Genomic DNA, 12,754 nt, shown 5'->3' with positions numbered 1-12,754 from the left:
TACTCCAGGTGATTTTCACGCCTAGTCTACTAAACTTGGAGAAATGCTACTTTAAAGTCAAGGTTGATAACCCCAGCCATAGTGAGATTCTGTTTTCTCTCCCAGCTCCTGGCCTTCCTCAGCATATCAACACTGGCTGCTCACCACTAGTTGTCAATCTGCACTGTCCATGGCCATTATCTTGCCCTCCCACACTCCAGATCCTTCCAGGTCTGGGAGAGTCTGGAAGCAAGGTCTCCGGCTGGCTGAGAGATAGGCACAGAGGCAGATCAAGAGACACATGCAAAGCGGGAAATCACGAAGTACAGCAATTAGGAAACAAAGGTGTTATAAATTATATTGATTGTGCAATACAGAGCAAAGTGAAAAATTTGTTTTGAACTTTTTCAATGAGGAAGGATGCAGAAGAGGACAGAGCTAGGCACCTGTGGTCTGACTGCAGCTCTGCCACTAACTACTTTGTGACCTCTGGTGTTATCTACCCTCATCTGTCAAATAGGGAAGGTGTCACTTTCCTTGCCAGACTCACAGCAATGTTATAAAAACCACCTGAACTTGTGTTTGTGAAAGCACACTGGAAAATATAAAGCACAACACAATGACATGTGCTGTTTTATTAATGTTAGAATTTATCATTTTTTTGTCTTAAGAAACACAGTACCCTAGACGTTACTGAAAGTTTCCTTGATGACTGAATGTCTTCTAGCATCTCAGGGTCTTTTTTATGAAAATAAATTGTCATTGACAAAAAAATCAGAGGAGAATGCAGACCCTTGGACATACCCTGAAGTTGGTTTTTTGAATATATCCTTGGAATCGGCTTGTTTTAAAGACAATTGCCTCCGTCTCCTGAAAGTGGAGTGCAAAAAAAAATGTGGTTAATTGTGACTTTACTGCATTCAGTTCAAATTCTTCAAAGCAGTCTCTGCAAATATTTTAGCTGTAAATTAACAAACCATATTTATAAATCCTGAACACTTAAGACCACACAGAACAATTTTTTTAAATTTTTTATTATTTTTTTTCCACACAGAACAATTTTCAAATGTGTAAATTAACTTTAAAAAAACCTTAACTAGAAAGCCATAAGATTCTATTTGTTTTTAGAAGCTCTCTTAATGTTTCAGAAATTCTGGAATAAAGACTGACATTAAATACAACATTATTGGCAGCTGATCTAAAAGACTAAACTAGCCAAATTTGGACACAAGGAAACACTTTTCCAGTAAATATATACGTGGCCTTGGAATGCTTTGTCATTTTCTAGCTTTGCAAGCCTAAAGTTCAATTCTTTGCTGATATACTGTTTTGCCATAAAAACCTGAAAGCAAATAACACACATTACAAGCTTTCAGAGAACAGATGGCTAATGTTCTTCTGGGTTCATTTACTACCAATTTTCTTATTTTCATACTGCTTGTAATTAATAAAAACATATAAATAGATGTACTGTCTCCTCACCAGAAGATTTTGTTTTGTGAAGTTCTGTCATACATCTAACTCCTTTGGGCTAATACAAAAGGCAACATGAACAGACATGCTCCTGGTGCTGCCTCAGGAATGCAGTTTTAAAAATAGAGACTACTACAGAGGCACTGCAGTATATGCTGTCAACAGTCAACTCGCAAAAAATTAAAGGATGCTGGCAGGTGTCTGAGGAGCTCTAACACAAAATTTAATTTATTGACATTTATTTCTTTTATGTTTTTATTAGCTTATAGAAAGCAAACGTTACTAAGTACTAACCTTATCTAACTTTTCCTTCAAAATAAACAGTTTGGGCTTCTTGCTGGCTCATTTCACAAGCACTATTGCATTATTAAAGTCACAACTAAATCAAAGTCAGAGTCTAATAGTATCTTTAGAAAGACCTTGGCAGAGACCTTATACAAAATGTTATGCTAAATCTAATGACTTCTTATACAAAAGAGAGTTAGTATTTTATTTCTATTTTAGAATGACAGATTCAAAACAGCATCTCCTTAATGGCAATACTATTTTGAAGCCTACTTTTAAAATGCTATACACATAAAAATTATTATTTTTGAATCATAAAAAGCTACAATGGGTTAAATTCATATTTGTTATGTTTTAGCCCTAAGCCTCACCAAGCAAATAATAATTATATTATTTTTTGTTGAAAAATACATTAAAGTATCTTTAAATACAGCTTATTTTATATTCCTATTAATAGTATTCCTTTCCTTTGTGTATTTAAGAAGAATCTGGTGTGCCACCTTCTGGTAACTGAGTGAAATTATGTATCTCTACACAAGTCACTATTTATTTTAACTTTTAAAAAATATATATATTTCTAAACCTATATTACATTTAAGCTATCTAAATAAATCTACACCACAGTCTGAAATAAAGTAAAATTTACCTAGTGTTTTTTTTTTAAATCAGGCTTATACATGCTTCCTATGATTTTTGCATGGTTACCAATATGTCTCCTGAATTCTACAATACATATAAAATTGGTTTTTGTACACCGCTTCACAGCCACATATGAAAACAACAGGCTTGCTATGTTAATGAATAAGTAACAGCAGTAAATAAAGGAAAAGAAAGGTCTCTTACCAATAAGCCCATTTTTCTCTTAAGGTTTGAACTCTCATCATTTGTCATGTTCTTGTGGATTCCTCTCTCATCAAATTCTCTGGAGTTTTAAAGTTGAGAGCTGTGATGCACAGCTAGGCTCTGCTACATAGTAGCGCACCCCAGTGCCTCTGGCTGGTATAACACTTCAGTATAGTTCCCAAAAGCAGAAACAAGGTTTATCTATTCAAAAACCTATGCACTGCACACCTCCCTTTCATAGGAAATTGTGGTCAGCGTGGTTGAACTATTTATATTTCATATCTTAACTCCTGATCAGATATGAAGATCAGAACCACATGAATCCTGAGCTTAGTTCCAGGAAAGTGAACAAGAACAAAGTGTTCATCTTCAGAGCAGAGGTGGGGTGACGCAAATACTAACACTTAGGAGATCTGACTTCAAAAAGACCATGCTTACCTGAAAGTAACTTTATTTTTTCCAGGGCCACTGTCCTGTTAATTGTCACATCACCATATATATTTATTATCTTTAACTCTTCCCTCTCTCGTGCCCCTGGTAGTCAGTCAGTAAGTCCTGTCCTTCATTCATTATCAATTTTCCAGGACGCTACCCCCTACTGTTTGGTTGGTTGTTTGTCTTTTTAACAAATGAGCTACTTCAAAAATTACATATAACTGGGGGCCAGCCCAGTGGCATAGCTGTTAAGTTCCCACATTCCACTTCAGCAGCCCTGGGTTCACTGGTTCGGATCCCGGGCACAGACCTACACACCACTTACCAACTCATGCTGTGGCAGGCATCCCACATATAAAGCAGAGGAAGATGGGCACAGACGTTAGCTCAGGGCCAGTCTTCCTCAAAAAAACCCCAAAAAACAAAAAAAAAAACATATAACTGGTCGCTCTGCATCTCCAATCTTCAATCTATCAATTACATTGCTTCCAGATGACTCTCAAAATACAAACATAGACGATATAAATCGTGTTGAATAAATATTTTATTCAACACATATTTGTTAAGAATTTGCTATGTGGTAGGTAGGTACTCTGCTGGGTGACATGAATGTAAAGGCGAATAGGACACAATCCCTAGGTGAGTGAGGGAACCAGGCACATACTCTGACAGCACAAAATACAGTGCAGAAGCTTTGGTAGTACATATATGCCCAGGATTCTACAACAGCAGAGGAACAATGAACATAGTTCTGCAACTGAAGCTAAAGAATGAGACATTCACCAGGTGGACTCTAGAAGAAATAGTCTGTTCAGACACACAGAGATTTGGGGGAGTACAACATTTTGGGAGGATGGGGAAAGCCTTCAATATGACTGGAAGGAGTTTAGGGTACACAGTGTTGATGGGAGTGGATTTCAAGGTATCCAGAAACCACATCACAGAAGACCTTACGTGCCACTGAAGAGGTCTGGATTTTATCCTATGAGCTATGAAAAGTCATTTGCTGAATGAGTGGATCACTGAAGGAATTAATCAAGCAACAATGCCCAGCACTAAGAACTCACTACAAGCTGGCCAACCTACCCTTTCAATTCACTGTCTAGTATCTGCAACAACAACTTCCCATTCTATATCTCACAAGCTTGCTTTGTTCTTTCTCTCCTTTGCTCCAGAGGTCCTCCGCATGAACTCTCTTCCCCTCTTCACTTTTCTGAACTCAACTCACCCTTCTAGATACAGCTCAAATTCCATTCTTTTCTGTGATGTTTTCCATGGTAACTTGAGTCTACAGTTCATAAATGCTCCTCCACTATACAGACCATGCGTTCTTCCTAAAGTTTAGCACACAATGTTCAAGAAACCTTTTTGACCCTCTGCCTGTAAAGTGAAGTAAGATGGTGAGGAGACGACACTAAGGCAAAAGTCAGAGCCTGAGAGTAAGTGGCCAAAGGAAGCACACCTCCCCAGACTTCACATACACACTAATCTCAGTAACTTCCTTCACCACTCTCAAGTGTGAAAAGGAAAGGACAAAAATTGTGAGGAGAACTAGATCCGTATTGAGCAGCAATTCTGCATTACTATGCAACATTCCTGGTTGTATACATCACAGCTCTGTTTCAAAACTTCCAGAGTATTGATGAGAAAGGGAGACTAATAGAATAGCTGAATGACGGAGCAGTGATCTTTGGGAAAAAAGAGCCATAAGAGAGGGGGAACTGTGACTGTGTTTTACCACTTGAGTGAATCAAGAGAATTCACCGGAAGGTCCATACAAGAAAGAAAAAGAATTTGTGAAGCCCACAGAAAGAGATGAGAGAATGAGGATAGGGAATTGGAACCAGAAGGTTTAGAATCTCATGTGGTATTAAGGGAGAAAATCCAAGTGTAAGAAGGGGGTGTGTTAAAAAAGAGATAATAGTGTTAGCTGGGAGATTAATCTAGGACAAGAAGCTTTCCTGGAGAAACATGTCCAGGGGTGTAAATATTTAGTGTTCTCTCCCTGTGGAACCACACCCCATTATGCTCAGTGTCAAACACTCAGACAAGCTTTCATTGATGCTGGCATTTAGCATTCAGCTTTGTCTCATCCTTTTTCTGTATGCATAATCTCTTAGATTTATGCAATGATGCAAAAAGCATGGTGCTTTCTTTTATGTGGACAAAAAAAAATCTTTTCATCTTATTCAATCACTTTACGTTAAAGTGGGTTAATAGGATTCTGCCAATAATTTCAAAAAGCAGTTAATACTTGAATTTATTCTCTCAATGGTTTAAAAATGGCCCAGATAAAAGCTGTCTACACCTTGCTTCTTGTTTATTGAGTGCAAAAGTTGACCACTTTCCTTTTGCTAACTTGTAAGGAAAAAATTCAAATACAGAAAAAAATGGAGAATGTGATTTTGGACATGCACCACACTTTTTTCAAGAAATCTTCAAAAGAGGGCAGTACGTAGGGGACATAAAAATGATTTAATCCACTGGGTCTTCGGAAGAATGTTTTTAAACTATGTATCAATGGTACCATAGATTTTAAAATGAAGAAAAAATAAGCCAGACCATTTCCTCATTTAGTTGTGTGGAAAACAGAACAATTGCCAGAGTATTTCCCTCAGGCCTGGCAGAAAGAAAGCAACAATCATTTTATATTATACTTTGAACTAGAATAGGTATTTCATCCAAATTCACATGAACAAGTTCATCTAGAAGTTGTACAAGTAGAAAAGAGAGGAATAACTAGCTTCTGGTAGTCCGCAGTAAGACTCTTATATTATTAGTGATTTTGACGACAGGGTCTATCTTAGTCTAGTATAAATAATTCACTTACATTCCATCGAAAAAATTAGCATCATCCTGTTATCTCATGCATAGCAGTACTCTTCTCCTTTCTTGTGGTGCATCTAAGGTGGCTCAGAAAGGATGTGTTAAGTGGTCGACTGAGTTTTCTGTGGTGCTGAAACATCCTTGGATGACAGATTTTGAGAACCATTGATCTAAAGAAGGCTTGCTCAGAGGTATTTACATGGGGAGCAATTGCTCGTATTCCTAGAGCCCAGAAGTTCATATTTCAGGTGAGATTCCAGTAGCATTACCAGTCAATCTAATGGGAAAGATGGGGTCAAAGGGAAGAAAATGAATGGAAGTGCCTTTTCCTACTACTAATAACTCACCTGTAACGTCACTGGATTAGGAAAAATGGCAAAGGAAGAAGAAGGCCACAGTTTCATAACCTCCCATTCCTACCTGAATGAATCATAACTCTCATGTATCCCTAAAATGTAACAAAACTCAGATCATACCACTATACAGTAACATAAATGATTGAGGGTAGTAATTCAAACTAAATAACAGATATCAATCATTCAAGACTGACTATGAAATATACCAACTGAGATTTTACTAATCTAAGTCTTAAATCCATTACTATTTAACAGTTATAATGAGAATATGAAAGGGGCTAAGATATACATGATAAACCATTGGGAAGAAGGAAACTCTATCATGTTAGTTTGGAAACTTAGAAATAAGCTAAATGACATTCCACAGACATAAGGGCAGACATATGGAGCTAATGAGGAAGTAAGAATATTTCTATTTGTCAATTACTTTTCAACCTAATTTTCCTATCCAGATACTCCACGAAGTATTTTACTTGTTTTAAATGTCAGGCGATAGCAGCCAGCAGAATTCCAAGTAAAAAAGTTTATTATACCTTTTAATTTTTAAGAGTCTCATTTTCATTTTCACCCCGACCCTGAGGTCGGCAATGCAGATGTTAATATTCCCATTTTACTAGTGAAGAAACAGAGTTATTAAATGACTTGGCTCAAGTGACACAGCTGCTGAGAGAACTGGAAAACAAGAATCTAGGTCCGCTGACACCTAACTCGGTGTTCATTAGTCAATTCTGTATTGTGTTAATATTTATTTCAGCGAAAAAATACAAATATGACTCCAGAGGAAGAGAGGAATAGGTCATAGAAGGTATAGGATGCTATATGACTAAAGCTGCAGAATGATCAACCTATACCTATGCCACAAATACCTTCACAATGCCAATTCAGAGCTCCCTTTTAGCCCGCATTTACCAATTTCTTGGCATAGACTTCAAACATCCCATACTCTTGATGCAGGCTCAGCAAGCTGAGGAGTCGAAAGAAAGATTTCTTGGACTCTTAAGGTCTGGCAGTAGTGCTCCTTTATTCAGAGAATAGCATGGAGTAGTATGCGGACAGGACCCACAGGCAGTGAAGAGCTGCAAGCATGGGCACAGGATCCATGGGCAGTAAAGAGCTGCAGCATGGGGACAGGACCCATGGGCAGTGAAGAGCTGCAGCATGGGGACAAGACCCATGGGCAGGAAGAGCTGCAATGTGTTGAGGGTTAGAGCTAAATTTATAAGGCATAGGTATGTGAGTAATTTCCTTACAAGACAAAGGAAAGATCATGAAAAAAATCGTTAAAATGGTATCAGTGCAGGTGGGGTCCGGTTATTGGGTGGTCCTATAACTTTGGATAAGAATCAGATCAGATCAGGTCAGGACGTCCTATGCTTCCCGGAGGATGATATAGATCGGTATGTAGGGCAGGACGCCTTGGGCTTCTCTCCCTGGGGCAGCCTTGATCCTCATCACTCTCTCATGCCTCAGTGGCTTCACATCCCGGAGTGGAATCCGGTGCTAGGTTTTCTAAATTCCCATGGCACTTTGAATATTATATCTTCTCTCTCCTTGGATTATAACTGTTTCTACTAGACTATAAACTCCTGAGAGCTGTGGTTGGGTCTTCCTTATATTTTAATTATACCTAACTCAGTGCCTGTCACACACGAACTCAATTATAGGAGGGAATTTTGGTGAAACCAAGTCAGCAGAGGTAGGTTCTTCTCTCCTCCAAGACTAAGCATAGTTTTCTGATGATAATTAAACAGCAAATCATTAAAGGGCCTTATCCTTCCTAAACTAAGATGTAAATGACAAGAAATAAATGAAAGATTACAATTGCAAACAGTATACCTAAATGACTCCTTTTGATGTTTGTGTGATCAATCCTGTGTGTGCCTACCGGGAGGCCCAGGATAGTAGGTATACAACAATTTGGTAATGGATGGATGGAAGAGTGATCAGTTCATAAGTGACTGCTGAACTGAACTGAGCAAAGGAAACAGTTACAATAAGGAAGAGAAATGTCGATCATCATTTGTCTAAGTCAATACAGTATTGGTAAAGAGAGAAACTAAAGAAATGCATTTCATTGGTTCGTCACCACCTAGACCAGTGAACACTGAAAAACGAAACAGCATCTCCTAAAACCAGTCATTTCTACAGACCGCTAACGGAAAAGGACAAAAGCATATTCTTTGAATTGTTAGATCCTATCAAGTTATTGTAACCAGTGATGATGAAAGAGTAAACCACAAAATCCAACTTTGACAATAACTGCTCCACTAGATAGAGCCAAAAAATAAAATAGTGAATTCAACCAAGCAAGCCATTGCGTTATCACCAATAACTAGTAACTCAAATGGTATAGGGAGCAGTCAACAGTGAAATACACAAATGAAGCACAGGAGGGCCCAATGCTAACATGCTTCTGTAACTTTCAAAATAGAGAAAAATATGCATATTTGATTAAAGACCTATGAATCCTCTGTTCCAATATGAGAACTACAACATAGGCTTAAGGAAATGTTTCAAATCCCTTCCTCATTTCTCAATTGTCTCATCCCTTGCCTTCCCCCTTTTGCTAACCGGTTGAGTAGAAATATCAAAAACATTAACATAATGAACAATATGAAGAATAGAAGACAATGGGTTCCCCATAGGGAAGAGCCTATTCACACATGGTTTAACACATGCATAGTGTTAGGGAGAGGGGTGGAGGCTTTTGCGGCTGTGAGGGCTAACTGATGCAGATCATTAATCACCATCGTCAGGTGTGTTCTAGGGTATGGTCAAAAAGGCTGGAGGTTTTTATTTAAATGAAAGCAATGTGGTCTTACAAAAGGGAGCTGTGTTTTGCTAACTCTGGACTTGAATTTTGCTACTGGGACACAGAAACATAGTGTATAAGTCCCTATGGGTTAGTTGTAAGACAAGAGTTATAAAAGCCTTTCGGATCCTGAATCCCAAAGGAAGGATTGGCTCAGAAGCCACAGAGAACAGTCAGACAGGCAGGGAGACAGACACTAACAGTTAAAGGAAGAAGTCCCAGAAAAATGAAAAAACAGTAGCAAAAAATAGGATTCCGATGGGGCTGGCCCAGTGGCGTAGTGGTTAAGTTTGCACGCTCCGCTTTGGTGGCCTGGGGTTCATGGGTTTGGATCCAGGGCATGGACCCACACACGGTTCATCAAGCTATGCTGTGGCAGTGTCCCACATATAAAACAGAGGAAGATTGGCACGGATGTTAGCTCAGGGACAATCTTTCTCACCAAAAAAAATAATAAATAAATAAGCCAAGAGTGAATTTGACACCCCATCATTTCTAATCCAAAATTTAGAATGAATTATGCCTTCTCTACTGCTTTCATCACTTCAATCTTCTCTTTAAAAACCTTCCATGAGAGGCTGGCCCCGTGGCCGAGTGGTTAAGTTCGTGCACTCCACTCCAGCAGCCCAGGGTTTCACCCGTTCGAATCCTGGGTGCGGACATGGCACCACTCATCAGGCCATGCTGAGGTGGCATCCCACATGCCACAACTAGAAGGACCCACAATTAAAAATACGCACCTATGTACCAGGAGGCTTTGGGAAGAAAAAGGAAAAATAAAATCTTAAAAAAAACCCCCAAAACAACAAAAAAAACTTCCATAACTCATTATTTGTGTGAACGTGTTTGTAGACTCCACTTTCAATGTTCCCTCAACCCCAGCCCCACTTTATTTATTCAACCCCATTTCCCATTATGGGCCATCCCAGAATTGCACACAACTGGCAAAGACAGTACCACCTTACCCAGAACTGCCATGGGAGCTATTATCAAAAAAAAAAAAAAAATTTGCAGGTTATAGTTTCTATGGATTCAATAGAAGAAGACACAGAAACAATTTGGGGGAGGCAGGTGGAGAGGAAAGAGCTTTCCCAGTCCCAAGATGTCTTCTCCTACAGTGCCAACTCCCTCGCCAGCAAACTCTCTCTCTCTCTCCAACTATTGTGCTTTCGCTTTCTCTCTCTCCCTCCCAATCTCTCTCGCTCTTTCCCATTGTCTGCTCTGTACTACTGCCAGAAATTCCAGCAATTATGGGTTCATTTGAGCTAAAAAGCAGCCTGTTAAAATTATAAGTACAGCTGCCAGGATGCGGGGACTACCAGTTAGTCATTCACACCTTGGTGTGAATGAGTCCAGTCAAGTTTCTTCAAATTGCAAAGAGCTGCTGCCCTCAGGGAATGGGGAAGGCTGGTGGTGAGAGAGAGCCTTGTGGAATCCACACATCCTGGGGTGGGGTGCTATTTGAAGGAAGTTAACAGCAGGAGGGCCTCAGGGGATGGAGCAACTATTTTCTAGGGATAAAGAGAAAGTGAGATGTAGAAGAGTGCAGAAAGGTTCCTAGGAGAACAACAAAGTTCAGCTTCCTGTACCAATCAGTGTCTTCCAGCCCAGAAGCCACCATGCCTTTCCTGGCCCTCTGCATCCAGGCCCTGGAGCTCAGGCTAACGTTGTCCCTGGGACAGACCAGCTACAAAAGTAGGTTAAATACAATATTTTGGGCAGTGCCAGAAACCTCACTGACATGTATATGATGTATCATGTCCAAACAAATGATTTGTAAATAAACCTCTAGAATACACGCCATTGATAGGTTGGGAACTATTTGTACTTTTCAACCCATACCTCCTCCCTCCCTCCCCACACGCACACTCTCCTTAGGTGGTCTCTTCTGTTTGGGAGATGCTAGATGGTTTTTTCTGCGGCCACCGTCCATTCAACTCATAAAACATTCCCCTCGCTTAGATTGGGGCCGCTCCTCTGTTCACACAGGTTCTACCTGTTCTTAAGTTCCAAATCAAGCTCTACCTTTTTGAAGCCTAACTTGATTTCTCCAACACTCACCAAATGAATGCCCTCTTTCTAAACTCTTAGAGCACTCACCATACATTGTTCTTATTTAGGCTTACGTGCACTCACCTAAGCTTCTGAAATGAAGACCGTAAGCTAACTTTCTACAGCCAGAGGCCATTCATTCGTCCGCCCAAACAATTAATAAGCATCTACTTTGGCTGTGTTCAGGCTGAAAGTTCAAACCTGAGTAAGCCCTGTTCCCCAACCCTAAGGTGGTCCCGGCCCAGGGAATATCGAGTACAGCAGCAACACTATGGGAGACGCACTCCAGTGGAGGGATCTCCAGGTGATAGGAACACACACGGAGCGCACTAATGGGCTAGGACAGGGAATCAGGGAAAGTTTCACAGAGGTGAGACCTGAGCTGAGTGTATAAGAATAAACAGAAACGGGTCAGGCAGCCAAGTGAGACGGAGGGACAGTGGGGAGAGCAGGCGGCAACACAAGTTAAGGCACCGTTGTAATTGTGACAATATAGAAGTCTTAAACTAAAGCCGTAGTTGGGGGACATTCAAAAAGATTTCTCAGCAACAGAATAGACAGGACTTACTGACTGCAGATGACGGTAATGGCTAACATTTGTTGATCACTTACCATATGCCAAGGAGTATTATAAATGCTTTACCCTTCTAATCATTTAACTTATTTAATCCTTACTGTGACCTTAGAATGTAGATACTTTAATATCCCCATTTTGTGGAAAAGAAAACTAAGGCATAGGAAAATCAACTGACATGACTAAAGTTACACAATTAATAAATATTGGAACTGGATTCTGAGCCCAAGCAGTCTAGCTGCAGAGTCCACTACTTAAGCCCTCTATTACAGAATCGTCAAATGGGAGGTTGTTAGGGAGAGGTGGAGCCCAGGATGACTGCAAACTACTGAGAGAGAAAAAGGTAGAGGCAGAAAGGGCCACAGCATATGGAACGTGAATACATTGTGGGTTACACTTATTAGTAACTTCTGTTCCCTGTTCCTAATGTCGAAAGCAAATTTCTTGGTTCATTTTCTCACTAGATATCCCAGCACTTTCTTCAATGGTACTGGTAATCCAATAGGTAGCTAGAATTAACCTCAGTCTGTTTGTTTTTAGTCTTAGTGCTTGTCACATTCAGTCTCTTCCTAGGTTTCTTTATAGATCTGGCTTAGCTCCTTTATTAGGTTGAAAGTATCTAAGGCAAAAAACACGTCTTATTCACCTTTGACGAAGAACATCCAGGACCCAAGCAGTACTCAATAAAAATTCTTTGGCTTGAATATGGAATGTAATGTTTCTTAAATTTTCTTATTCTTCAGTCATCTGTGAATTGCCTTCATCTGTCATATCTCAGTACTCCCTTCATTATTTAATTTTTTAATTTAAATCAACCCTTTAAATTTACATTTATCTTGAAAGGAAAATTTTATACTTATTACTGCAAATGGAAAACTGCTATAACTTACCATAATGAGAAGGCAACTATAAAAATAAATACGAAACTGCCAAAACAAGAAACGCTTGTACACAACCTAACATCAGCCTACTTCTTACACAATGCCACACTTAAACACTCTGTGGTAGAGTTCTTGGGTTTTTTTTGAAGTGATATTCACATAACACAAAATTAACAATTTTAAACTGAACAATTCAGTGGCATCTAGTGCATTGCAAATGCTGGGTAACCACTACCTC

The 12,754-nt window shown here is 39.5% G+C and overlaps 1 protein-coding gene across 2 annotated transcripts in view; it reads right to left on the bottom strand.

Annotated features, from left to right (window-relative positions):
• KLHL13 (kelch like family member 13) overlaps window positions 1-12,754 on the bottom strand; it is a 183,894-nt gene that overhangs the window by 66,147 nt on the left and 104,993 nt on the right. The window contains exon 3 of one of the 2 annotated variants that reach the window (XM_046672638.1): window positions 784-849. The exons of the other annotated variant lie outside the window; for it this stretch is intronic. Coding sequence (XP_046528594.1) covers window positions 784-849 — 66 coding nt within the window. The remainder of the gene's footprint in view (window positions 1-783; window positions 850-12,754) is intronic. 2 annotated transcript variants of the gene reach the window in all.

Source organism: Equus quagga, chromosome 10, assembly GCF_021613505.1.
Source record: "Equus quagga isolate Etosha38 chromosome 10, UCLA_HA_Equagga_1.0, whole genome shotgun sequence".
NCBI classification, from domain to species: domain Eukaryota; kingdom Metazoa; phylum Chordata; class Mammalia; order Perissodactyla; family Equidae; genus Equus; species Equus quagga.
Note: the sequence above shows the minus strand (reverse complement) of the source record. Positions and strands in the feature narration are given on the sequence as shown.